At 38.5% G+C, this 27,726-nt stretch overlaps 1 protein-coding gene across 1 annotated transcript in view; it reads right to left on the bottom strand.

The window, feature by feature from the left end:
- Window positions 1–27,726, bottom strand: part of LOC136876175 (transmembrane protein 198) — an 812,502-nt gene that overhangs the window by 3,861 nt on the left and 780,915 nt on the right. The window contains exons 5-8 of the mRNA XM_068228065.1: window positions 19,012–19,122; window positions 17,880–18,098; window positions 13,673–13,906; window positions 10,468–10,601 (exon numbers count right to left, since the gene is read on the bottom strand). Coding sequence (XP_068084166.1) covers window positions 10,468–10,601; window positions 13,673–13,906; window positions 17,880–18,098; window positions 19,012–19,122 — 698 coding nt within the window. The remainder of the gene's footprint in view (window positions 1–10,467; window positions 10,602–13,672; window positions 13,907–17,879; window positions 18,099–19,011; window positions 19,123–27,726) is intronic.

The raw sequence follows: 27,726 nt of genomic DNA, 5'->3' as shown, positions 1-27,726 counted from the left end.
AAGATTACTGTATATCAATTTAACACGAGAGACATAATAATTTTTTCCATGTTATGTTAAGCCTTGGTGCTATTCGAAAGAAGTAGGCTATGTGCCGGCACCGAGTTTCATCCTCTCCCTTCCTAGAATTATACATATCATGTCATTTATTTCATCTCCTTAACTCCTCTGATGAGGTTAAAATCAGGAAGGGCATCCGGTCATAAAAACCCACTACGACAGATTCTTCTCACCTCATACCCGACCCCGTAGAGAAGCTGGAAAAGGGTTGAACAAACAAACTAGTCAAATGCTACACCCGGTGATATTTCATTTGTTGATTGAGAATAATACGTTCCTTTCTTATTTAACTGAGATTTGTTCAACTCCTGCAGTTAATACAGCAGTTTGTGTCATCTCTTTGTTGGGCTATAGCCCTACTGCTCATAAATTATCAATAATAAATTTCAAATAATTTATTAGCATGATTGATTCCTTTCAAACATCAATGGTGGAGAGTGAAATTTAGCATCTCTGGGCAATGAAAGAGATTGTTTCTACAAGCTATTGTGATATTCATTAATAATCAATCATCTTCGAAGCTACGTAAGACTGATGTTCACTTCATGGTTTATATTGTACATTCCTTTTGGTACCTGTACAGAGAATATGAGAAAAAGTACAACAGTAATTTTTCTCAGAAAATAGTAATCCTCAGGTAAGAAAGCTAACTATAAGCGATATTATCTTAGTCAAGGAAACAGATGGAAAACAGCAATTTACTAGCAAACAAAAAATCACCATACAGTCCAAAATTTTCAGTGAAACTTTATAAAATAAGCAGAGTATTTTTAGATTTCTATTTTCATGGGCGATGTTGGTGAGAACAAAGGGAAAGGAGTAATGTGAGTAACAGTGATATTTATCGTATAGCTTCTAGTGTTAGACGTGTTCGAGGACATGTTTGGCTCGCCTAGTGAAGGCCTATTTGACATCCATTGATGACCTGCACGTCTGGATGTAGGATGATAATGGTAATGAGGTTGGGAGAGGGTGAAACCTGGTGTTAGCACATAGCCTATTCCTGTTGAACAACAAGGGGACTGCCCATTTCCCATCCGAAGGACAAATCACCATCTAGTCTTATGCCCTCACTCCATATGAATACTCTGGAGAGGTTTGGAACTAAATCCAGGGTTTTGGCACACAATCTAATGATCAGAAATTGTATACCACCACCTCTCCTACCCTTGCCAGCCAACATTCTAATAGTGAATTTTTTATTTCCCACCAATGGTACTCGAAGCGGCTAACAACGGTGTCAGATCATATTGACTTGATGTCTAATGATCGCGGCTACCAGGTGGGTTATAGTAGTGGTTTTATTTAGTAAAGGTCAACTGCTTACTTAGACCCGAGCACTAGCTGATACCTCTGAGTCCCTCGTTACGATGACACACGTAGACAGGTGTAAGTATTTCAGGACTTTTGACAAGAAAAAATATATTACATTTGACATAGTAGACCCAAGTGACTGTAATACGTTGAAATTTCTAAACATAGATTTTCTGATTCCTAATTTTTTTTTTCTTCTTAAAGAAGTTTGTTTGTAATTTTATATTATTCTTGATGTATGCCCTCACTCCACATGAATACTTTAGAGAGGTTGGCATAAGGATATAACATACAATTGAATTCTTCAAATGTCATATTATACATACAGATCTAACCATCCAGAAAATTAAACAGAATTAAGAAGTAAATATAGTGTCCATTTGACATTAAGCCGAAAATATTCATTATAAATTTCATTGTCGGAATTAATTCCAATAATTATCCTTTCACAAGTAATGGAATCATCTTTGCTGATGAGATGTAGTGTTTACAGTGCACTGTGTCTTCTGGTATGGGCTAGAAAAAAATTTCTTACTTTCATTGACTTGTCTCAGTTTCATCCTTGCCTTTGACAATATGAATGTGACCGAGGTATGAGCGATGCTAATAATACCATTCCTTATGCAGCCAGTCCCTGTTGTGAATGGTGTGAAAATATTGTTCATAGGGTTGGTTGGTTCATGCATTTCAGTGAGCTCGGCAGACTGAATTGTAATAGCAACTTCTGGTTCGGAGAGGAAAGAAATGGGGAAACTACCTCACTCCTCATTTCCCTAGTATGCCTCTTCAGTGACACCTAGGCCGTCTATGACAGCTGTTGACAGAGTTGTGGAGGATCAAACCAGCTTTTGGGCTGAATACCCAACATACAACATACAAGTGTTTGAAAAGATTATATGTAGAAAGTTGGGAATAAAGATAGAAACATGCAGTTTACCAAGAAAATCACAAGACTAAGAGTCTATCCTTGTATAACCTTTCTGTTGCTCCCTCTGTCCACAGACTCATTCTGTTAATCCTAGAACCGGTACCTATATGAATTCTATTCTTTTTCTCACCTTCCTACATTTGATTTTAATGAAGCATTATTTTATATTAAATATTATCACAATATTTAATGTACCATTATAAAGTGGAAATACAATATTACAATACAAATAAATCAATATTTAATATTCAGTAAAGAATTAGTACCCACAAACTCCATAGCAGCACCAGTCAGTCTTTAACATTTCTCTCCAGCAAGTGAACTGTTGCTGAGAAATTTTAAAGGCAGTTATATTTGTTCAAGCATGCCACCTTAAACTGATAAATGTAGTGTTGGAATATAATCTTGCAACTGAAATGGAGTCCATAGAACCTCTAAGTGTTAATAATTGACAAGGTAACACAGGCAGTAGATCAGGACATTGGTGGGAAGCTTTAGCTGATGTTTTAAAATATATAACACTGATGTTCACAAGTGAATATGGAAAATTACATTAACAGCTAGCTGGTATGTCATTTAGTGACTGTTTTCTTTTCAAAGTCATAATATACAGTAAACTAATTCAATACTGTATACAGGGATGGAATACTAAACACCTAGCAACAAAAGACTAATAACAACTGTTAGCTGGGTGATAACATAGATCTGCAAGGAAGTCTACATAGTGTGACAATATCATCCCTTTTTGACCGTGGAATAGATGGACATACAAATCTAAAAATCTCAATATTTGTTCTGCAGAAGATATGCTCTTTACACATCACTTGATTTTAAATGATTTTTGAAGGTGAACTTTAAGAGTAAGATGAAGAAACCATAAGAAGAACAGTGTCAAAAACTTCAATGTCATATCTGGTCAAAATATAGAAGAGATATACCATTACCTACTACTGTCACTATAATGAACCTACTATCATCTTCATCTACACATCTGAAAGCTGGATACATTTAAGAAGATTAATGTACAATATGCTGGGATCTATACTTCATCTATACATCAGACTGTCCATTTTTGGTGAATTTAAGAAAGTTATAGTTCTGTATAGGTTGCAGGCTTACAGTGATCCTTATGTAACAGCAACCAAGAGACTTTTATTAGAACTAAATTGTCAGGCCTCAACATGGCTAGCCTGGATTTACTCTTATTTGCGAAGTCCATGGCTAGCCTGGATTTACTCTTATTTGAGTCCAAGTAAATCTCAACATTTTAAAAGTCATTAACTGTCAAATTCAGATGCAGATAATGTGACATTTTCTACTTACCAGGTCCCAAAATTTTCTAAATAGATTATGAACTAATGTCACCCATACACATGCATTTTTGTCATCAAATACATACAACATGCAGTACTTTAAGCATTCATTTTAAAAACTACTATCAGAAAGTTTACACTCACCTTGAGAAAGTTAATTTAAACCAGTAGCGGCAATTAGGGGGCAGTTGCCTCCCCCTCCCCCCACTTTGTGGAGAAAATATTACATTTTGATTCCATTTTAGCCAGCTTAAACTAGGAATTAAAAAAAGAAAAAAAATGTATAGAAGCCCTGTTGTCTTATCAGGTGATTCTTTCATTTATTTTCTTTAATTATTAACAAAATTGTTAGCAGAAATATGCACGAAATGTTGTTTGTCCCGGATAACCAATTTGTATAGTGCCAAAGCAAGTAGTGGACACTTTGCATGTGCTGTAAGGAAGGGTAGCAGGGTACAGTTTTTTGCCAAGGTCATGGACTCTGAGGTATGATTCACCCGGTTACCGTCCGCATTCATCATTTTGAAAGTCTCTTTAGTGTCTGTTAGCTTTTTCTCAGTGTGTAGTCAAATACTAAATTATTTTAATTGTATAAGCACACCGTACTTTTATTTAATTGTAATAAATGTGTAATATTGTTCCCATGGTGAAAGTTTTATTGTATAGCATTGAATCGAAATCTCACAAAACTATTATTACCGCACTTAAGTCCGGCTCCATGGCTAAATGGTTAGCGTGCAGGCCTTTGACCACAGGAGTCCCGGGTTCGATTCCCGACAGGGTCGGGAATTTTAACTATAATTGGTTAATTCCGCTGGCACTGGGTCTGGGTGTATGTGTCATCTTCATCATAATTATATTCTCATCACGACGCGCGGGTCGCCTACGGGAGTCAAATAAAAAGACCTGCATCTGGTGAGCCGAACTTGTCTTTGGACACTACCGGCACTAAAAGCCATACCGCACTTAAATTGGTAAACTGTTAACATCTACCTCTCTGTCGAAATCGCTCAGAGAGTATTAAAAAGCTTGCCACTTAGTAGCTCCCCCCCACCTCAGTATTGATGAAATCCCCTCCCCCAATCCGCTATATCCTGCAAACCTGGCTACTGTTTGCTGTCTATTATTTTTGCCCCCGCACTTTTAATTCCCAATTGCTGCTACTGATTTAAACACTTTCAGGTATGTATCTCATAGTAAACTGATCCAAGAATAGCACTGCACTTTTCATGAGGGCTCATTCATGGAGAATCATTTTCCTCTTCTCATAAACAAATCAGTAGTAGTAGTAGTAATAGTACACCTAAGGTAAAGCTAAACTGGAAAGATGAAATAGAAGAATCTAGTACAATAAAATTGGGTTAAGGCAATGCGAGACTCGCACACATCATACATTTTCTTTCTTTTTTTCTTTTTTTTCTAATTTTCTTAATGTTGCACCGACACAGATAGATCTTATGGCGACGATGGGATTGGAAAGGACTAAGAGTGGGAAGGAAAAGACTGCAGACTTAATTAAGTAACCCCAGCATTTGCCTAGTGTGAAAACCATCATCAGGGCTGTTTTTGGGTATTCTAACTGTAATTCACCCCAGAGATGTTCATTTGGGTATCTCCTGAATGCAAGATGATAGCTACATGACCCAAACCACGCAGCCACTTTCTCAGTACATATCATATTCCTCACGAAGCAAGATAACCTCAAATTTCAAATATTTAAACTAAATTCTCAAATGAACACTCAATTTAGGTATCTACTTCAATAATAATTCTTTGTTCTTCATCCTCCATTACACATAACCAAAATGCATGAACACTGCCATTAATGACCAGTCACACCTTGAAAGGACAATAGACTGATTCCATACATCACACAAACATGTTGGAGCATTCAGTAGAAATGTTCACTACCTACAGCGGTCGAAATGGATGTACTACAAGAACACATCATCATCATCATCATCATCATCATCATCATCATCCTTTCCCTTTATCCAGCTGTAGCTGGGTAGGGGCAAATATGGTTCCTCTCCATTTTCTTCAGTCTTTCCACCACTCCTCCTCCAACACTGTGTCCCAGTCCAGGTTTCTTTCTATCATGTTGCATTGGATGGTATCCTTCCATCTCAATCGTGATCGTCCACAGCCTCTCCTTCCTTGGATTTGCATTTCCATCAACTTTTTTGGCATTCTTTTGTCGCTCATTCGCTTTATGTGCCCAAACCATCTTAGTCGGCTCTTCTCTATTCTATCATTCATTTTTTCCACTCCAATTTCTTCCCGGATTTTCTCATTCCTTATTTTGTCTCTTCTACTCTTCTGTATCATACTCCTCAAGAACTTCATTTCGGTTGACTGTATTCGACTCTCATCCTTCTTTGTCATTGTCCAAGTTTCTGCTCCGTAAGTTGTTATGGGTACGTAATATATCTTGTACATAGTATCCTTCGCTTCCGTTGGCACATCTTTGTCCCATAACATGTTTCTTACACTGTGATAGAAACAACTTCCAGCTTGAATCCTTTTACTAATCTCAGCATCCAGTCGAGCATTCTCCATTAATTTACTCCCCATGTATTTAAATGTTTCCACTACTTCCAGGGGCTTGTCTGCAAGTCTAATCTGACCTTTCCCTTCTTTTTCCCCTCTAGTCATAACAAGAGTTTTACTCTTTTCTACACTTATTTTCAATCCACATTCTTCGATCTTCCCATTCACCACATTCAACTGTTCTTGAACCTTCCTGTCGTCTTCTCCCCAAATCACAATATCATCTGCAAATAACATCATGTTCATTTCTCTTCCTCCATATGCTGCTTTTGCTGTTCTCATGATGTCATCCATTACTATTGTAAACAGGATTGGTGATAGAACACTTCCCTGTCTCAGCCCACTAGTTATTTTGAACCAACTTGTCCTGCCAACTTGTGTTTGCACCCAACTACAACATTCCTTATACAATGCCATGATCATTTTTATTAATCCCTGTCCAATTCCTTTTTGCACCAGACTGTCCCAAACTTTCGTCCTGGGGACACTGTCATATGCCTTTTCAATGTCAACAAATGTCATCACCATATCATTCCCGTACTCCCAATGCTTTTCCATTAGTTGTCTCGTAATGAAAATGGGCTCTATTGTTGACCTTCCACTTCTGAAACCAAACTGATTTTCCTGTATCTGATTCTCAATCCTCAACCTTATTCTACTTTCCAGTATCCTTTCCATTATCTTAGCAACATGGGATATTAGAGTAATTCCCCTGTAGTTCTTCAATACTTTCTTATCACCTTTCTTGAAAATTGGGATGATTATTCCTTTTTGCCAATCCTCAGGGACCTCCTTATTCTCCCAGACATTCCTGAGAACCCGATATGTCCACTGCAGACCTACAGCTCCAGCTGCCTTTATCATCTCCACTGAAATTTCATCTATTCCAGCAGTTTTTCCATTCTTCATCTTTCTTACTGCCATTTCAATTTCATTCATTGTAATTTCTTTATCCATTTCTTCATCAACTAATTGCCTTTCCCGGTCGTCCATTGAATGACTGTCATCCGTTCTTATGTTCAGCAGCTTCTGAAAATACTCTCTCCATCTAGTTCTTATTTCTTCTGGCTTTGTTAAAATTATGCCACCTTCATCCTTCACAAATCTGGTGTTTACTTGATCTCTCTTTTTGTTTCTTAAGATACCATACAGTAATTTCTTGCTGCCCTGCGTATCATCTCTCAATTTCTGTGTGAATAAGGCCCAGCTTTTCCTCTTTTCTTCCTCCACTACGTTCTTGGCCAAATTCTTTGCCTACACATATTTTCTTCTACTTTCTTCAGTCTTAGATGTTTTCCATGCTTTCCATGCCATTTTCTTTTCCTTCACTTTAATCTTTACCCTATCATTCCACCAGTGTGTTTATTTGTCTTTCACATTTCCTGATGTTCTACCACACACCTTTTCTGCACATCCAACCAGTGCTTCCTTATATCTTTTCCATTCCTCTTCAACATTCCCCACCTCTGTCCTGGGTACCAAGGGTATTATTTCCCTTTGAAATTCTTCTTGTATGCTTTTCTCCTTCAACTTCCATACTTTAATTCTTTTCTCTCTTCTTACTTGGGGTTTTTCAATCTTTCCAACTTTCAATTTTCCTATCACAACTCTATGATCTCCACCAAAGGCTTCTTCAGGCATGGCCGTTACATCTACAAGGTTCTTCCGGTGTTCTTTCTCTATGATTATATAATCAATCATGGTCTTTGTTCGTCTGTCTCCCCAACCATACCTTGTAATCTTCTGACTGTTCTTCTTCCTAAACCAGGTGTTTCCAACAATCATTTGATTCCTCATGCAAAAATCCACCAACAACTCGCCTTCTGGATTTACATTTCCATATCCAAAGGGCCCTACAACATCTTCCTTTCCTTGTCTTTCCATTTCAACTTGTGCATTTAGATCTCCCATCAATAGTACTTCCTTATCTTCTATCTGTCTCTCCACTTCCTCTAAAAAGTCCTCTAGATGTTCATCTATGCAACCAGTTTGTGGGGCATACAACTGAAACAGATCTTTTAACCATTTTCAAACTGGAGTCTCATCATCATCATCATCATCATCATCATCATCATCATCATCATCATCATCATCATCATCATCATCATCATCATCATCCTATCGCTGATGTACTTTGTATATTCCACATATTCTTGGATTTCTCTTCTAAGTATGATGGTCACTCCATTTTTTGCTTCAGGTCCTCCGCTGTAATACAGCCTGTATCCTTCTCTCAGAGGGATCTCCCCTGTAACTCTCTTCTTGGTCTCGCACAGTCCAAGTATGGCTATATCTTTTTCTATCATGAAGTCAACCAGTTCTTCTGTCATTCCCGTCAGTGTCAGTACATTTACTGTTGCAATTTTGATGTAGTTTGGTGCTGGTTGCCCATTTTTCACAGTTCCCCCAGCACCTGAAGAGCTGCACGTTGCTTTTAGCAGGGGACGCCCTAACCTTTTCCGAGGTACCATATCTGCTTTGTCCATATAGGCTATTGTTACAATGGGCTCGCCACACCCAAAGGCATTTTATACCTACTGCCAGGTTCAAAATTAGGCCGCCCCTAACATGGAGACAGATGCCTTTCGTAGCCGCTCCTCTGGAGTACAGACGCTGCGGGTATGCCCCTTCCGCCATCTCCACCGTACCGAAGTCCACCTTCTCCGCCGTAGATGCCGTTGAGGTCTTCACTCGTAACCCTGAGCTGGGACCCATACCAGATGTTACACACCGGGTCAGTGTGCTCTGGGACTCACATAGGCAGGGGCGCCACTCCCTGGGTAGGGCTGCCTCCGAAGAGGGTCCCTACCTGCTACCTGCAGGTCCCTACCTGCTACCTGCTACACAGTGAGACTGAAATAGGCATAGGTTTCTGTGCCCATCAATTTGGTCATTCCATCTGTGAGACTTCTGGCAAGTTTCAGTTTTTACTGACATGAGGAAATGATGGCAAACAATTTGTCTGGAGGTGTTTGCACTTGGATTCCATGGGCAAGCTGCAGCACATGTAACACTGCTTTCTAAACTGAATGCTTGCTGCCAATTATAATAGTGCAAAACTCATTGCCTGCAGACTCTTAGAATGACAAAAGAGTATCACATGAAGCAATAGATCATGTTACACATTGCGGCAGTAAGCTTTACTTACCAGAGTACACTGTTCCCACTGTGAAATATGGCAGAGGGGTCACTATGGTGTAAGCTTGTTCTTTGTAGTTTGGTCTGGGTCTACTGGTTTTAGTTCCTCGACTGATGAATGCTGAAGTCTATCAGGCAATATCAGACAATTCCAGGTTACCAACCCTGTGGGAACAATATGGATCTTGGCCATTTTCAATTTCACTTGTTCGTGAAGTGAAGGCCATAACCGAGTGGTTTGTCAAAATGAGAGTGAATAATATCCAATGGCCAGCCCAAAAACCCTGATCTAAACACAAATGAGCATATCTGGGATGAGTTACAGTGCTGGTTAACAGCCATACTAGAATGCCCCAAACCAGCTACAGCAGTGTTTGTCATGTTGCAGGAGGATTGGAAGAAAATACCTGCAGACATCTACTGAAACTTACAGTAGTGGAAGACTTTCTAGGAGGGTAGTGGTTGTGATAGCAGTGAAGGACAGCCCTACATCATATAGACACCATAGAAGTTCCACTTAAGCCAGTACCAATGGGTATCTGGTCATTAACGGTAATGTAGTATACATTTTCAAAGACAGGAAGCTACGGAGGATGTGTCTATGCATTGTTGTTCACTGCCCACTAAAAGTAAAAAAAAATTAAATTTTTTTTAAATGGTTAAAGCAGATATAAATTAAGAACAAAGCAGATACAAATTAAGAACTTTTCATTCTTTCATTCCCCTTTAGGGAATATATACAGACTTAAATTCAACTCAGATTTTCAAGTGTAGTCTAAACTTTCTGATCTTAGAGCGAGTCACTTCAAACCACATACTTCATGTTTCACTAGTCATGCATAAAAGGGAAAGGCATGCATTTATTACAACTAGGGATGCAACATACATGATAGCAAGCTGTGAACTGGGAGTTTGTTTCCCCGTACCTTTGTTTTATACGTTTCCATGGTATTTTAGTCCGCAACCAGAAGCGATGGGTTGTTAACTATACAAAGGTGTGTACGATGAGGGAGATGCTAAAGAGGCGAGCAGACGACAGATGACATGTGCAGGAGGAGACGGTGAGAAGATGTGCAGAAAAATAATGGAGAAGGGATAAGGAGGGAAGGTAAAAGACAAGGAAAGAGACGATTAATACACCTACGGGACAGGCATACTATTCACCTGGCTTATCACATCTCCATGCGCCGTCCGCACCTGATACAGGTAGCGGTATTTCTTCTGGCGCAGTTCAGCACGTTGTTCACGTGTTCGAACCCTTTGCAGGTTCATGTTACGGTTCTTCTTGGACGGTACCACTGTAAACACACATGAAGATTTTGTTAATTAACTTACATACACTTATTTCAAAATGTTAAAACAATTTAGTTCTGTAAATCTGAATAATCTGGAAGTTATCACTAGCTAAAATTAACATTAAAAACCAGCTCATGCCATATTCAACTTTTCAATCAATGTATTTTTTTTTTTTTTAACTGAGAAAGCTTTAGCACCAGTATCACAATCTTGGAGCATCTGTAACAGTAGGTCTGTCATCATGCTGACAATCTTGTACAAAAAGTACTTGAACCCTGTTCTTTAAGTACATTGTAAATAAAGAGGTCTTGTACTTCTGAAGCATAGTTTTCTTATCAGCTGAATTTTCTCTGTAATTTTTTTCTTTCACTCTACGTACATTTGGTGGAAAACCTTAGTTCTTTTAAGGATTTGAAACTAGGATCTTTATTTTGCTTGAGACTGCATGAATAGACTAAGATTCAGGGAAACAGACACAATTAAAGAGGTCTTTTAATATAATAACTGAACAATCGGTGCCTCTCTACGTTACCATATTGCACTTTTATCAGAACGAGTTTTACAGCACCATCATGCTAACAGAACAGTATTTCTCAAACTGAGGAAGATTTTCCACTGGTGATATAGGGTAATTCTGACATACGCATTTGCCTATTATGCACAATATAAAAAAATCAATTTTATACTTTATATATATATATAATCCTTAAAGAATATGGTGGAATTATAATATGCTGTGGTCAACACATTTTGTTTTGTACCATTTATTCTGATGATGTACAGTATTTCTCATCATTTATATACTAGTTTCTCAGAAAGCAACTATATGCAGTAATGGCCCATATGAAGTTAATTAATATTTTAACATAGGGGTCGATGATCTTCGATGTTTTTCGTGGTATGGGGATCCATACTTGTCTGTTAAGAAATGTTTTCAACATTAAAATGGAGGAAATGCTACTTGCCTGGGCAAGAAGGTGAATGAAAAAGAATCTGGACTGCATGTGACCACAAGGATTCATAATACCAAATTATGTGCTACATAAAGTTGATACAATATAAAATGGTTGCTTTTTTAAATAATATAATCTTGAAGTTTTAATAACTATTTCTGGGTACAAACTTAGCTGATAAACTGAGTGAGAGCTGGAAGTACAGTTGGTGATAGAGAATATTTCCTTATCTCATCAAAGATCCTGCAGCTGACAACGTTGCTAGGGAGACCTAGTTCAGTGAGTGTCTTGTAACTGAACTTAGTTATGCCACCTCTGGTTTCAAAGAGGAAGCCATTAATTTCCCACTTTTTTAATGGGCTGTTGCAGTAGTGGCTAAGACATCAGAGGCAGGGCTCATATATCTCCCTTTTCTCCTGATCAACCATCTTTACCTAGTCTATGTTCATCTCAGACTGGATCGTAGACTCTCCAACTGACAGAAGGATACAATATTGAAATATAACCATATTTTGTGTTATCTATTCTAACACATTTAAGTAATGACAGGAACAGTAAAGTAACAGACCCCTTTGAAGGACTGGAAATTTTCCATTTAAGAGTATATTTTGGTTTCTGCGTTTGACAGTTTCTGCTTAATCTAGAATGGTCTGCATTGCATTTTACACCCCAAGTCAAGGAACTGGGATACCATTAAAGGCAAGTTTGTGCTTAAGCAAGGGTCTGTTTAAGATGGATTTTATTGTAATAATAATAATAATAATAATAATAATAATAATAATAATAATAATAATAATAATAATAATAATAATAATAATAATAATAATAATAATAATAATTAATAATCCATCATCATCATATGGTCAAATGACACCATTTATATTGCCAATAGTCATGCAAATTCGATGTTCTGTTTTACTGTACCAAAAGGCAGAGAAAAGGATTTCACCAAGTGAGTTGCCCACATGGCTAGGGTTGTGTAGCTGTAAGCTTGCATTTGGGAGATGATGGATTTGAATCACACCATCAGCAGCCCTGAAGATGATTTTCTATGGTTTCCCATTTTCACAGCAAGCACATGCTGGGGCTGTACCTTAATTAAGGCCACAGCTGCTACCTTCCCAAAATTGGTCCTTTCCCATTCTTGCACTGCCAAAATCCTTTGATGTGTTAGTGCGACATTAAACCACTACCAAGAAAAGGATCTCAGTTGGGTGAGATATGGTAGAGTTTTAATTAATTTTGACATGGAGTGGTATATAGACTTTTTACTCTGCTCGAAAAATTTGACTATGATTTGAATCTGCAATTGTAGGATCTGTAGGCCAATTATGCTCCCACTGATCCAGAGAGATATTATTATTATTATTACTTTTTTTTTGCTAGGGGCTTTACGTCACACCGACACAGATAGGTCTTATGGCGACGATGGGATAGGAAAGGCCTAGGAGTTGGAAGGAAGCGGCCATGGCCTTAATTAAGGTACAGCCCCAGCATTTGCCTGGTGTGAAAATGGGAAACCACGGAAAACCATCTTCAGGGCTGCCGATAGTGGGATTCGAACCTACTATCTCCCGGATGCAAGCTCACAGCCGCGCGCCTCTACGCACACGGCCAACTCGCCCGGTATTATTATTATTATTATTGTTATTATTATTATTATTATTATTATTATTATTATTATTATTATTATTATTATTATTATTATTATTATTATTAACAACAACACCATCATCAGTTTTAAATCCCACTATTTTACAGTTTTTGGAGACAACAAGGTGCCAGAAATTTTTCTTCACATGGGTTCTTTTATGTGCTGGTATATCTACTGATATAAGGCTAGCATGCATGAGCACCTTCAAATACCACCAGATGAGTCAGGATCAAACCAGCCAAATATGAGCTCAGAAGGCCAGCACTCTATGGTCTTACTCGCTTAACTTGCCATCAGTAGATTTACCGGCACATTATAGGACCTCTTTGAAGGGCAACATTCCAGCACTCTGGTCTGTCTTAAAATTTATAGCATCTGAATAGGTATTAAACACACGGTAATGTCTGCAATTAAATCTTCACAGATATCATTAGCCTATGGATGGAAAGTGTAAGAAGTAACTTACGCTCTTGGTGGTAAATGCCACGGCCCGTCACAGCCCACTGTGTGATCATGCCGACAAGAACCATGAAAGGCCAAACAGACAGGATAAGCCAACTAAACCAGCAGGGGTTCTGACTTGGTTTGAGGGCAACACGATCCCACATCCACTTGACCATCATGAACTTTTCCACAAAGTAGTCAAGAGCTCCAGCCATGATTGCTCCTCCATACACACTTGTTCCAATAACAGTCAAACCTGGAATGAAACAATTTCAAGTGATAAATGGGTATATGTCAATCACTAAGGAAAGTGCATTTCTTGTAACAGAAAAAGAGGTTACAAATAACCACAGGTGAAGAGATACTCTTTTATGAATCAAAAATTGCATTTTTCAGCTAACATTTTTGTATTACACTTTCATCTTTAATACAGTGAAAATATAACAATTATTTCCACAATCAGTAATTTAGAAGATATGTTTTTAAATGTCCATGTACAATGTCCCACTCTGACATAAGTCTGTTATTCATTTTCTGTAATTTTCATTGTTACACATTACTTATAATTCAGAAGCTATTGAAGATATTTGTATTAAAATGTTCATGAAATTTTTTTAAATTGTATGAACAACACGGTCAAGACCCTTTTTGTTTTTTATTTATAACTGTACAAGAGAAACAACAAAAAACACCTTTTCTTTGCCACATAAAAATTTACTTCCCTTTAAAAAATCGTTCATAGGACAACAATTAGAAAAAGTCTTATGATAATGACTAAGAAATAATATGTTCTAAAGAAATGTATTAAAGACTATGTAGTTTATCCATAAATACTGCCACAAACTATATTTCTGAGTAACTTGAATATATAATATACTTCAGGTCATGATTTGGTCCGCTCTGTCAATATATTAACAACAATAATAATAATAACAACTGATAATATATCGCCACCACTATGGCAAAGTAGCAAAAGTGAAAAACTAGGGAATCTTTAGTTCTGAAGTTTAGGTCTAGATTTTATTATTTAAATAATCTCTGCCCTCTGACAAAGTCTCACATCTGCAGCTCGTACTGTATGGCTAACACATAAAACCAATCATCAAATATAACATTTGATTTAACATGAGTAATCACAACTTTTTTCAACTCTCCTAATTTTTCGACAATTTGTAGATTTGTTAGTTTGCCAGAGTGGGGACAATATTGACAGGGTGGACCAAACTATCACTCTTAGTGTGTTACCTTATATGAACCTAGTCAATACGGACAACTAAGAACCGAAAATGGTCAAATTTGTTGAATCTAACTGGAACATGGTTTAAGACTTTTTTCAATTTCCTTTGACTAGACACACACATTACACACCATTTGCACCAGCCATTCCTCAAAATGTTCGGTGTTAGCACGCACACAGACTTGGAATCTCTTTGGCCATTCACCTATTGCAGAACAGATAGTACAAATCAGGAAATCTACCCCTGCTGCCACTATGGAACGCTTCAAACTTTTAAGCATAGAGTGTCTTTCCTTGAAGACCATTTTCTCTAGCACTGACCAAAGTTTGAAATCTACGCGGTTTGAATTTGGGGCTATCAAAAGGCAACTCAGCGGTGGAGATGTAGTCTGGTAGATTGGCCTGCAATAACTGTTCAATCATCCTTGTCTTATGAGCTGGTGCATTATCGTGCTGCATGGTCCACGGCTTAATTTTGAACATAGTGTGACAAGTCCTTCAAGAGAGGGTTCAAAACAGTTTCTACATACACTCTGGCACGTGTTATTTTGGCTTTTTCATAAGAATGAAGCTTGGTGGGGCCCTCATAACTTGCCCCAGACGAAATCATGACTGAGGAGGGGTGGCGACTCCTATGGATCTTTGAAGCTCTTTTCAATGATGAAATCTTTCTTGTCAGTGAAGAGAACTTTTAGATGCCCATTGTTGGTGTACAACTGCAGGAGCTGCCTTGATTTTAGTTTCCTCTGTGACTTGAGCTGCGGTGTCAGGAATTGGTGTCCACCAATACGCTTTAAGCCCAAGGTCTTCAGAAAGTACACAGGATTATGATTATAGTGAAACGTTAAGCTCCCAAGCCATTTTCTGTTTCTGGACAGGATTTAGCTGGACATGGTCCGCCACTGTTCTCACACTGCGACAACGACTAACTCTCGCGCAATCTTTCATTCTATCTCTCTCCGTAAATTGCTGGATTGTCCAGTAAACAAGCTTTTGATCGAATTCCATAAGTTTCACGATTTGGAAAAACCCAATAAGTGGCAACCCAATCCTGTGTAAGGCAATTAAAGTTACCCTATTTTCATATTCTGCCGGCCCCGTGGTGTAGAGGTGCCATACCTGACTCTTATCCGGAGACCCCGGGTTTGATTCTCGGCCAGGTCAGGAATTTTTACCTGGATCTGATGGCTGGCTCGAGGTCCACTCAGCCTAAGTGATTAGAATTCAGGAGCTATCTGACAGTGAGAAAGCGACTCCAGTCTAGAAAGCAAGAATAACGGTCGAGAGGATTTGTCGTGCTGACTATACGACACCTCGTAATCTGCAGGCCTTTGGGCTGAGCAGTGGTCACTTGGTCAGCCAAGGCCCTTCAGGGATGTAGTGATACGGGGTTAGGTTATTTTCATATTTTCCCCATTCCATGATTAAGCCAAGAAGATTCACTTTCGCTTTCACTATTGAACACACACTGGTTGGGACTAACCTTCAGCATAAGGGTTGCTTACTCACCTGGAAAATCCATTCTACAGTCCATGACAAAATTTGAGACAGATTTATGGCTAGATTAGGTACAGTATGTTGTTGATTTGTATTAGCAAAATAATATTTTATATATTCAGTGAATAGTAGTATTTATAGCGCAAAACTCATTTAGCTGTAGAAATTAATATGCACATTACAGATAATTACTTTGTCTTTTAAAAAATGTGGATGTTATTTCATAAATGGTAATGTACAGTAAAGTATGTTAAATATCCAAAATTTTGTTTAAGAGGCAATTGTAGTTACTAAGCTATAAAAATAAAATAAACATTGAAATTTAGTAAATTTTGGCTAGCAAAAGGTGTACTTCACTCCTTACATGTATTTCACCGATATATTTAATGGAATCTTACCCTTATATTGTGTAAGCTTATGAAGATAAAATTAAGGCTTATCAGTCTATTATTGTATTGTTCTATGTAACTTATAAGATTTTTAGCTTATCAAACACACAAGTTAGTTATGAATTATAAGTTTAATAGTGTGTATTCTTATTCCTTGTTTAGTAATGGTTTTTTTTTTTTGCAGGTATGTTGTAGTTTAATATTTATAATTAACTTGGGTGCTCAACAGACTGAAAAGCTTGTAATTTAGATTTAACTGTGTCAACACTGAAAAGTATGGCTTCCTTCTTAAGAAAGTGTTGTTCTACGACACGACTAGCAGTCGAGTACAGTGTTCAAAGTGTCATGGACTTCTTTGTATGCTGAGGATGTGATGCTTGCTGCCACTTTGCGAGAAGATCTCCACAAACAAGTAGAAAGACAGTATGATCGTCTTCATCAGTTTGGGCTCTGTCTCAATATTCACAAGACAGAGTATCTTAAAACAGTCCAAACCACGGACAGACACCCTCCATTATATTATCTAGGGTCTGCCCTAAGCAACTTTACTATTGCTGCCTGAATGAGGAAGTATGTGCAAGAATCACTGCAATATGGATGAAATGGAGAGAGATCACAGGCATCCTTTTTAACAAAAAGAAATGCCAACCGGTATGAAGCCAAAGATTTATCAGACAATGGTAAGACCAGTTGCACTTTAAGGCACCGAGTCCTGAACATTTTCTCCTTTACAGAAATGAGTATGTTAAACAGGACAATGGGAATTTCCCTGTGGGATCACATCTGTAATACAACCATCAGTGAGCAGATCAGGGTTGAACCAATTCATGAAAAGATGCACAAAGGACAGACCTTGTTGGAATGTTCATGTCATGACAGCATTGTCATCAACACTACAAACCACCTAAACCAAAGGTGTGGTGACTGAACACTATCAATAGTGACCTGAAGCTCCTCTAAACATATGCTCAGGAGATGCAGCTGAAAAAAGAAAGTGGTGTTCAATGAGCCATACACCAGACCCTGCACCAACAGGATAACTCTCAGAAGTAGAATGTAATAATGTGTATAAATCACAAAAGGTCAACTTTATACTTATTTCTTACCTTTCTGCCAGTAGAGGTTGAGGACAGCAAAGATTAATCCTCCACCAAGGAGGACTGTGGCAGTTATGAGCACAGTGGGTTTCCAGGAGAAATGTTCGGCAACAGCAAGAGAGACAATGCCCATGAAGAGTCCGGTATGGAAACCTGTCATGAACAGGCCCACGTACTGCACCAGCATGGTGATGAGGCCAAACAGGATGCCTGCACCCAGAGCTACGCCTATACAAACAAACAACAATCATTCTTACTTGACCTTTGACAGGTAAAATTATATTGTACAACCTTCAACTTGTATAACATATTGATTTAAAAGCACTTTAAATACTTTGCTATGCTATGATCCCATCTCATTGCATTTCCACTACTTGCATTTCTCTGAAATTAATGCAAACTCTTCTTTGTCTCAATCTCTGTAATACAGTAATTACAGCAAAAAATAGATATATGAATTAGCAATTTATTATCAGGTTCACTCGATCATTACATATGAAGTGTCAAATTCATACCCAAGATTGAGTGCTTGTCATTATTGTTGTTTTGGAGGCTTAGTTTCAAAGTACTAGAGGAGTACCCGATCTCATCCAAGAATAAATCATGCTATCTTTTAGGAATTCATTAGTAATAATAATAGTGTGCCATTATTCATTCATTCCAAAAAAGTGATTAATGTGTGCAAAGTCACTGAAACTTTCATTTAATATTATAAACAACAAATTTTATTACATATTTTCACTCTGTAATAATTTCCAAACATGTTAAAAAGTGCAACAGGGTTCCCCACAGTAATGAGGAACCAAATCAGTAAGATCATCAGCCCCTAATGACTCTGAAGAATTAGGGTTCACCTAGGTGTTTTAATTATTTAAAAAATCTTTGTAATATTTTTAAAATTTTAATTTCATGTTGCTACAATTATCTGGTGCAGCCCTTGTAAGACAGACCCTCCAATGAGGGAAATTGTGTGTTACTGTGATGAAGAATAGTGTTATGTGTGGAGCACAAGTTTCAGGGATGTTGGGAACAGCCAAAGGACCCACTGAACTGAAGGCCACTATGCTGACAATTCAGCCAAGAAGGCAGACATCTTTCTAATATCTACATATTTTCTTGAAAACATGAATGTGGTTCTTACCTGCATTTCCATAGGGTGGAAGGAGATTCTCTTGGAGACAGATAAGGTACACTATAATGGAGCCGAAGATGAAGCCGGTGAGAAACATGACTGCTTTGAAACACCGATATCCTGAAATTAAGAGAAAGGAACCACTTGAGATCTGTGACATATGAATATGTAAATGTTCAGAGAGAGAGAGAGAGAGAGAGAGAGAGAAAGAAAACCTATGCTTAGAGCTTTATCAATACTTGTTGCCTTAATTCGGAATTGAATGAGGGTGCATGTTCAGAACAAACTTCTGTTCCTTGTACATACACAAACTGAAGAGACTTGTAGGGCAGTTGTGTATTCTTAGACAGGTCTAGGTATGTATGCTTTTCCAAATGATGTCTCATTTAGGCCGGCTATATTTGTCATGGTGGTGATTGCTATTTTAAGAGGAAGTATAAGAGAGCAACCATTCTCTCACTAATCAGGAGGAAAATGGAATTTGAAGAATGAAGATATCGGCAAAAGGAAGGGAAGGTCCTCGAAAAATGAAGGGCTCCCTAGGCCATGCAAATCTAAGACCGCCGGGGTCGGAAGAGATGACCAAGGGAGGTCGGAAGCAATACCAGACTCAGCTAGGAGACCTGTAGTCGCCAATCAACGCGTGAGAGTGAAATTTTAGAAGTTAGTTAGTTTAGTATGCCATGCTTGCAAAATTTTAACACATATTATTTACAGAAGAATGGAAAGACAATTTGAAGCTGAGTTGGGAGAAGGAACACGTGAAGCAATCCTGACTTTGCGTCTGATCTTAGAGGATCGAATTAAGGACAAGCCCATGTACATGGCATTCATAGATCTAGAAAAGGCATTCGATAATGGTGATTGAACCAAGCTACTGTATTAAAGATTCTGAAGGCGATTTGGATCAGATACCGAGAACGAAAAATTATATACAATCCGTATAAAAACCAGTCTGCAGCGATTAGAATCGAGGGCTTTGAAAACTAAACAATAATCTAGAAAGGAGTGACACAAGGCTGCAGTTTGTCCCCACTCCTTTTCAATATTTACACAGAACAGGCAGTAAAGAAAATCAAAACCCTGAGATTTGCCGATGATATTGTTCTGTCTGAAACTGCAGAAGATCTCGAGAAGTTGCTGAATGGTATGGATGGAGTCTCGGGTAAGGGCTACAAGATGAAAATAAATAAGTCCAAAACTAAAGTAATGGAGCGCAGTCAAAAACGAAGGCAGGTGATGCAGGTAATATTAGATTAAGAAATTAAGTCTCAAAGGAAGTACATGAATATTGTTACTTGGGTAGTAAAATATCTATCGATGGCAGAAGTAAGGAGGACATAGAATGCAGACTAGCAAAAGCAAGGAAGAGCTTTCTTAAGAAAATAAATTTGCTCACTTCGAACATTGATATTGAAATAAGAAACATGTTTATGAAGACTTTCGTCTGGAGCGTGGCATTGTATAGAAGTGAAACAAGGACGATAACTAGCTCAGAAAGAAAGAGAATAGAAGCTTTTGAAATGTGGTGTTACAGAAGAATGCTCAAGGTGAGATGGATAAATCGATTCACAAATGAAGAGATACTGAATCGAATTGGTAAGAAGAGATCGATTTGGCTAAGTTTGAAGAGAAGAGGAGATAGAATGATAGGAAACATTTTAAGACACCCAGGAATTGTTCAGTTAGTTTTTGAGGTTAGTGTAGACGTTACGAATGGTAGGCGTATACCAAGGTATGAATATGACACGCAGAGTAGAGCAGATGTAGGATGCAGTAGTTACGTAGAAATGAAAAGATTAGCACAGGATAGGGTGACATGGAAGCTGCATCAAACCATTCTATGGACTGATGACTGAAACAACAACACATAGGCCTACTGCATTAATGAAGAAGCTATCAAGCGATCATATTATATTATTATTAAAAGGGTCAAAAAATAGAAAGAGGAGGAATGTCAACTCCTTGAATAACGGAACTCTTATTTAAGCAAATGGAGAGGCTAGGACAGGCGGGAAAATTACATTCTAGGACTCAGAAAACGTAATACAGACAGGGTAGGGAAAGACTAAACTTGTTAACAGAAGGAGATCGGTCAGATGTAGCTAAAGTGCAAGTAATAGCAATCACAACTACCTTCGGATTCAAAAATATATAATAATAATAATAATAATAATAATAATAATAATAATAATAATAATAATAATAATAATAATAATAATAATAATGTTATTGGCTTTACGTCCCACTAACTACTTTCTCGGTTTTCGGAGAAGCCGAGGTGCCGGAATTTTGTCCCGCAGTTCTTTTACGTGCCACTAAACCTACCGACACGAGGCTGACATATTTGAATACCTTCAAATACCTCCAGAATGAGACAGAATCGAACCTGTCAATTGTGGTCAGAAGGCCAGTGCTTCAACCGTCTGAGCCACTCAGCCTGGCTATTTCCACATGTCTCCTTTAAAAAAGTGACGCAATCTCTCTAAAAATTCATTCAAATAGTTAACTACTGGATCAATGTTCTTTTGAAGCAAGTACACTAAGCTGATGCCCTCTAACAGAAGCATCAGGCCGAGTGGCTCAGACGGTTGAGGAGCTGGATTCTGACCCCAACTTGGCAGGTTCGATCCTGTTTCACTCCGGTGGTATTTGAAGGTGCTCAAATGCGTCAGCCTCGTGTCAGTAGATTTACTGGCACGTAAAATAACTCCTGCGCCACCAAATTTCCTGCACCTCGGCGTCAAAGTAGTTAGTGTGGGAACTAAAGCCAATAACATTATCATTATAACAGAAGCAACAAAAGAACGAACTTCAAAATCAATATTCTGGCATCGGCATTTAACTACGTGGAATGATCTAATCGAGCTCTCTTTCAGTAACATAAGTTACCTGTCCTATAGTCGGTTTCAGTTTTTGACACAACGTGGCGTGCTATAGTTCATAAACAGGTCGATGTTTCGGATTACACGGACACACGAGCCCCTTTTTAACAGGAAAAAGTCCACAAATAACGGGTATTCGTAATTACTTCGGATCTGCCTTCATAGTGTCTTCTCTTCTGATGACATTTATATCTGGTGTAACTTCACCTCCCCTTCCTATTTCAATATTTTGTATGGTGTTATCTTCGTTCCTTAGATTTTCTTCACATCCTACTCCCACTCTTCTACAATGATTTTCCCTAACGGTATGCGTCCGGAATTCTTCATTCACATTAATTCCCTCGCTATCTATTTCTACCCCGCAGTCTCTATGGTTTTCTTCACATCCATCCCCTCCCCGTTGACGAATATTATCTTCATTCGATTGCGATTCTACTGGCAAGTCTGTTCTTTCGTTTTGCACTCCATCAACATTAATTTGCTCCATTCTCGTCACACCTGAAGTTTCTTCACTATTATCATATTGATACCATGTGTGGACAACTCGGAAGGTATGTCGTACCCCCCTATCTGTCCCTTCATTACAATGCACTGCTAATCTTGTCACATGGGTTCCTCCTCTTCTCCTGCCTCTATCTTCTCCTCCTCCTCTTCCTCCTCCAACTATCCTATCACTATTTTCAAGTCGTACAATTCCATCTCCTTCCCTTACTCGTCCAATAGCTCTGCCTCCTGTGGCAGAACCTTCTTCTCCGCTCCCTCCAATCTCTATGTGTGCTTCTTCATCGTCTGGCTCCATTTCATACTCTCCGACGAACCACTTAAGCGGCGTTGTTCAAAATTCGAGATTTCAAACTACTCGAATTCGATTCTTAACGACGTTTTTAATTACCCTCTGGCATCAACAGCATCTCTCGTCAGTATTTTGTTACGTGTTCAATCAACAATGATAGTGTTCTTCATGGACGCTGCGAACGACCAAGGAAAATAGATATCTAACCTAACAGATTGTACCTTTCATCGTAGAAATACTATCTTTTAGTTGTCCTCGAAATTACACTCATATTTACACAAATGCTGAATTTCTACGCCTAAGTAGGCCTACATAAACTTGATAACATCAACATTCAGTGCTCATTAAATTAAATACCGCCGAGAAATTAGCACGACAGGGCTTAGCAATCGTCCGCCATATTTGAAGGCAGTTGAATTAGTTCGCCTTCGTTATTTGGAGACTGGAACTGGAAAACACCAGCCAGGAGAAGTAAATGCTGAAAAGAACATATACATGTCGTACCCCTCTATCTGTCCCTTCATTACAATGCACTGCCAATCATCTGAAACATCTAGAAGTAACAGGACTTCTAATAGGGTCTCGCGGTGTTATTCCGAAATTCTTTCAATAACTTAGTTTCGGAAGAATTTCAGATTATCTCAAAATGAAATGGCGTATGGCTTTTAGTGCCGCGAGTGTCCGAGGACAAGTTCGGTTCGCCAGAAGCAGGTCTTTTGATTTAACGTCCATAGGCGACCTGCGCGTCATGATGATGAAGACGACACACACACACCCAGCCCCCGTGTCAGCGAAATTAACCAGTCTTTACGAGACGAAATTGTCAGTGGTGCTGAAGAAATCATGCCATCACACGCATCAACTTTTTTTTACATCATTCATTGAAAAAATCATTTTGAGAGTATACTGAGTCCGATGAGGCTATCTTCAATGGGGGACAGTTTTCAAATAAATAAATAAATAAATAAATAAATAAATAAATAAATATGGTGTACCACGATTTCATTCGATTTCATAGTTGATAATGAAATCGAAGTAGTTACGACATGCAGCTGCCTTTTTCTGGTGCACATGTCTTCTGGTGTGCGACTGAACAAATTAGTTACTCTCACTGAGCCTGTCTCAGTCTCTCCTTGACTTCATCAAATGACTGACTGAAGTGTTGAGGTATGAGCGATGCTAGTAATGCCTTCTTTACGCAACCAGTTCGTGTTATGAATGGAGTGCAAGTATCGGTCATAGGGTCGGTTGGTGCGTGCATTTCAGTGGGCTTGGCAGACAGATATAATAGCACCTTCTGGGCTATTCTGGGCCGGTGAGGAAAGCAACGAGAAACTATCTCACTTCCCAAATATACTTCTTCAGTGACATCTATGACAGCTAATGGCAGAACTGTTGAGGATTCAACCATCCTTCAGGTTGACTACTAAACATACAATAATGTAAACTAGAATAATAAGAACTGATTTTTTATTAATAATAATTTTATTGATTTTACGTCCCACTAACTACTTTTACGGTTTTCGGAGACGCTGAGGTGCCGAAATGTTGCCCTGCAGGAGTTCTTTGTAAATATACAGACACCGGGCCGACGTACAGTATATGAGCACCTTCAAATTCCACCGGATTGAGTCAGGATCGAACCTGCCAAATTGGGCTCTGAAGGCCAGAGCTCTATCGTCTGAGCTGCTTGGCCCGATAACTGATTATTGTATGTGTATGTGTGTGTGTGTGTGGGTGTGTGTGTGTGTGTGTGTGTGTGTGTGTGTGAGAGAGAGAGAGAGAGAGAGAGAGAACAAAATAATATATTTGGAATTTATGAACACATTCGACCAAAAATATTAATAATTATAAACAGGGCGTTGCAAAACAATCTGAACAGATTGATACAGGAACTAAAGAATACAAGAAAAGTTTTAGATAGGAATGAATGTCCGTTGAAGTCAGCTGTTGGCGCTAGAGCATGCCCTCGACGTTGTTGATTGGAGTGATGCAAAGAAAATGGATAGTGTAATTTATTTATTAAATAATGTCCTCGAAATTTATACCATCAGCAACAATGCATTCATAAGATTTTCGAAGCACTGATTGTCCTACTCGTTCAACAATCCCCAATGAGTCACGAAGGATTTCAGTGGCTACAGCAATTCTTGCGACGAGTTCATCTTCTGAATCAATGAATGCCTCGTACACAAGTTGCATGAAATGTCCACAGAGGAATAAATTGAAGTACCTATGCACTATCACTCGAGACAATAGCAGTCGACGTAAACAGGTCCAAAGAAACAGCTTCGTAAACATCCTCCAGAGTCAACACCTGACTTCAGTGGACATACATTCCTATCCAAAATAAGTTTGTTCTGTAGTCGTCTAGCTCCTCTATTAATATGGATATACAATTCTAGTTTCACTCCATACATATAGAATTGTAATGATGGGGCTATATTTCAATTCTAGAGGTAAAGAACAATTTATGTAAACAGTCATTTTACACAAACATTTTGGAACGTGTAAAGCGAGTTCGTCCGTGTCGTGTGATCTTCCAGGAAGATTCTTCCTATTCAACACTGCAGAAAGCAGACATTCTCAAATTTAACGTGATATACATATTTTTTTCGTGAGGATCCTGTCATCTCAAAAATCACATGCCGTCAGTAAGGATATCCGACATTAAAACCCCCGCCCAAAACCAGAACGAGACTGGGAGGCTGTAGAGAACCCGGAAATAACTGTGATCAGCTGAAGACATTTTTCACGTCTTTTCTCGCTACCAGGTTAAAACGTCATACAGGTGTTGTTGAGACCAGTGGCCTCTCTAACCACAAGAAAAGTAAGCCTAGTGATGCTGAAATGTAGAGTTCTAATTTGCCTGGTAGAATACGCCTATTTAGATATCTACGTCACGTTCTTCAGCAGTGATTTAGTTGGAACAAAATATTTACAGGAACTCACCTTATTAATTCAGCAATTGCCAAATGGACTCGTATTGGGTGTCAAAATCGGCGGCCTCATGTTTCCGACAAGCTGTTTCATCAGCTGAACGTCTCCCCTTTCGTAGCCATGACTTGACATATGGTTGTGGGTTAAATAATATATGCACAGGAGGTTCAACGCTGCTCATGAAAATAAGTCCGTTTGGATCTCATTGATAATACTGAAAGCTCTTTCAGCTTCTGCTGAAGATATGGAAATGGTCTGTACAGTCTTGATTAACGGCATCAGCCCCATTGGAATTTCCTTGGTCTCGACATACTTTCTAAAAGCATTAATGTACCTCCTCTTATCTGACATGTGGGAAAAGTCACAAAGGTTGCCAACACTCTCATCACCATAGCAGATATCCAAAGTAGAAGTGGCCTTACTAAAATGTTTTACTAGTGCACTATAGTATTCCTAGATAGCGTTTACAGTTCTCTGGCTTGATGCTATCCATCTTATTGTAAATATTTTCCCAATCTTCTTAACTCTTTGTTCCAGTGAAGCAGCACAAATGTTGAGTTTCCTTTGATTTTTTTGGGAGACATGATGTGTAAAGAATACAATTTGTCAAAGAAAGAATGGAAAAGCTTAACGCCTGTAACTTCATTTCTTGTATCAGAAACGGCCAATTCCAAGCGGTTTTTTAAACAGTGTCAGATTACTATATCTGGAAATAACTTTAAAAACTGTGCTCCAACTCAGTTTTTCTACCTAACATTACAGAGGCCCCATCACATGTTAGACCAACTAAATGTTCTGCCAGAAAGTTTTCATTCATCCCATATGAAGCAAGATTCTTCAATATATCTCGAGTAATATCATCTGCTGTAGTTATAATAGTTTCGTGTGGCTATTTCTAGCCGAGTGCAGCCCTTGTAAGACAGACCCTCCGATGAGGGTGGGCGGTATCTGCCATTTGTAGGTACCTGCGTGTTATTGTGGTGGAGGATAGTGTTATGTGTGGTGTGTGAGTTGCAGGGATGTTGGGGACAGCACAAACACCCAGCCCCCGGGCCACTGGAATTAACGAATTAATCGAACCCGGGACCCTCTGAACCGAAGGCCAGTACGCTGACCATTCAGCCAACGAGTCGGACATCTGCTGTAGTTGATTCAAGTTCTATCAAGTCCCAGAAAAAGGAAACAACTTCAGAATTATCTGAAAGAGCACATCTCAAACATAATACTAAAACAGATTTTACACTAACTGTTGTTGATTCGTCAATCATAATACTGCTTCTCTTCTGATTTTCTGTAACAGATTTTGCTACTTCTCATTTCCTGTGAAATGTGTTCAATAATATTAGCACAACTAAAATTTGTATGAAGAACTCGTCCCGTATTTAAACCATATAATTCTTGAAGTTCAACATAAGCCTGTAGGTCTACGAAGGGTCTATTTCTTTTCGCAATTGAGTATGCTGTTCGAAATACTCGAACGGTGGTTTCTAGGTGTTTGACATTCATAGTGTCCAAACAACTTTCAAATATCTTTTTATTAGATTCTGATTTTTGTAACATAGCTTTTTTGTGAGATTCTGAATTTTTGTGCTCAAATATTTTTTCCGAAGGTTTATTTATTGTTGATTAATATCATTTCCTTTGGCATGAACCTTGCATTCTACCCATACTTTCATTAGCTTAAGTCCTGCCCTTTTAGAAAACCCTAATCCTAATTTACTTTCCTCTTAAAATATATTGCAGCCTAAATTTTTATTTTCTGCAAATAACCACTTGTCCTCTGACAAAAAAAACGTAACGATACTGAGACTCGTTCCAACAGTCTCGAAAACGTTGTTTTCGGTAGCTGAGTCCTTGAATTTCACAGTCGATGGTAGAAGGTGTAGAACCATAACCTAGATTCTCCCTTGAATCTGCATCACACGTTTCAGCAACATTTAACCCAGGCTCTATCTTTATACTCATGTCCTTAATGAAAAGAATGTTCTCGGAACTCCATTCAGTTCCGTTTTTACTTGAGCCATACACATCTTTTTTAGTATTCTTTGATTCTTCATTTTCATCCACAGCACGTTTTTTGAACCCAGCCAATTCAGTAAACTCATG

Source organism: Anabrus simplex, chromosome 6 (assembly GCF_040414725.1).
Source record: "Anabrus simplex isolate iqAnaSimp1 chromosome 6, ASM4041472v1, whole genome shotgun sequence".
Classification (NCBI taxonomy): Eukaryota; Metazoa; Arthropoda; class Insecta; order Orthoptera; family Tettigoniidae; genus Anabrus; species Anabrus simplex.
This window is presented reverse-complemented; position numbering and strand designations above follow the sequence as displayed.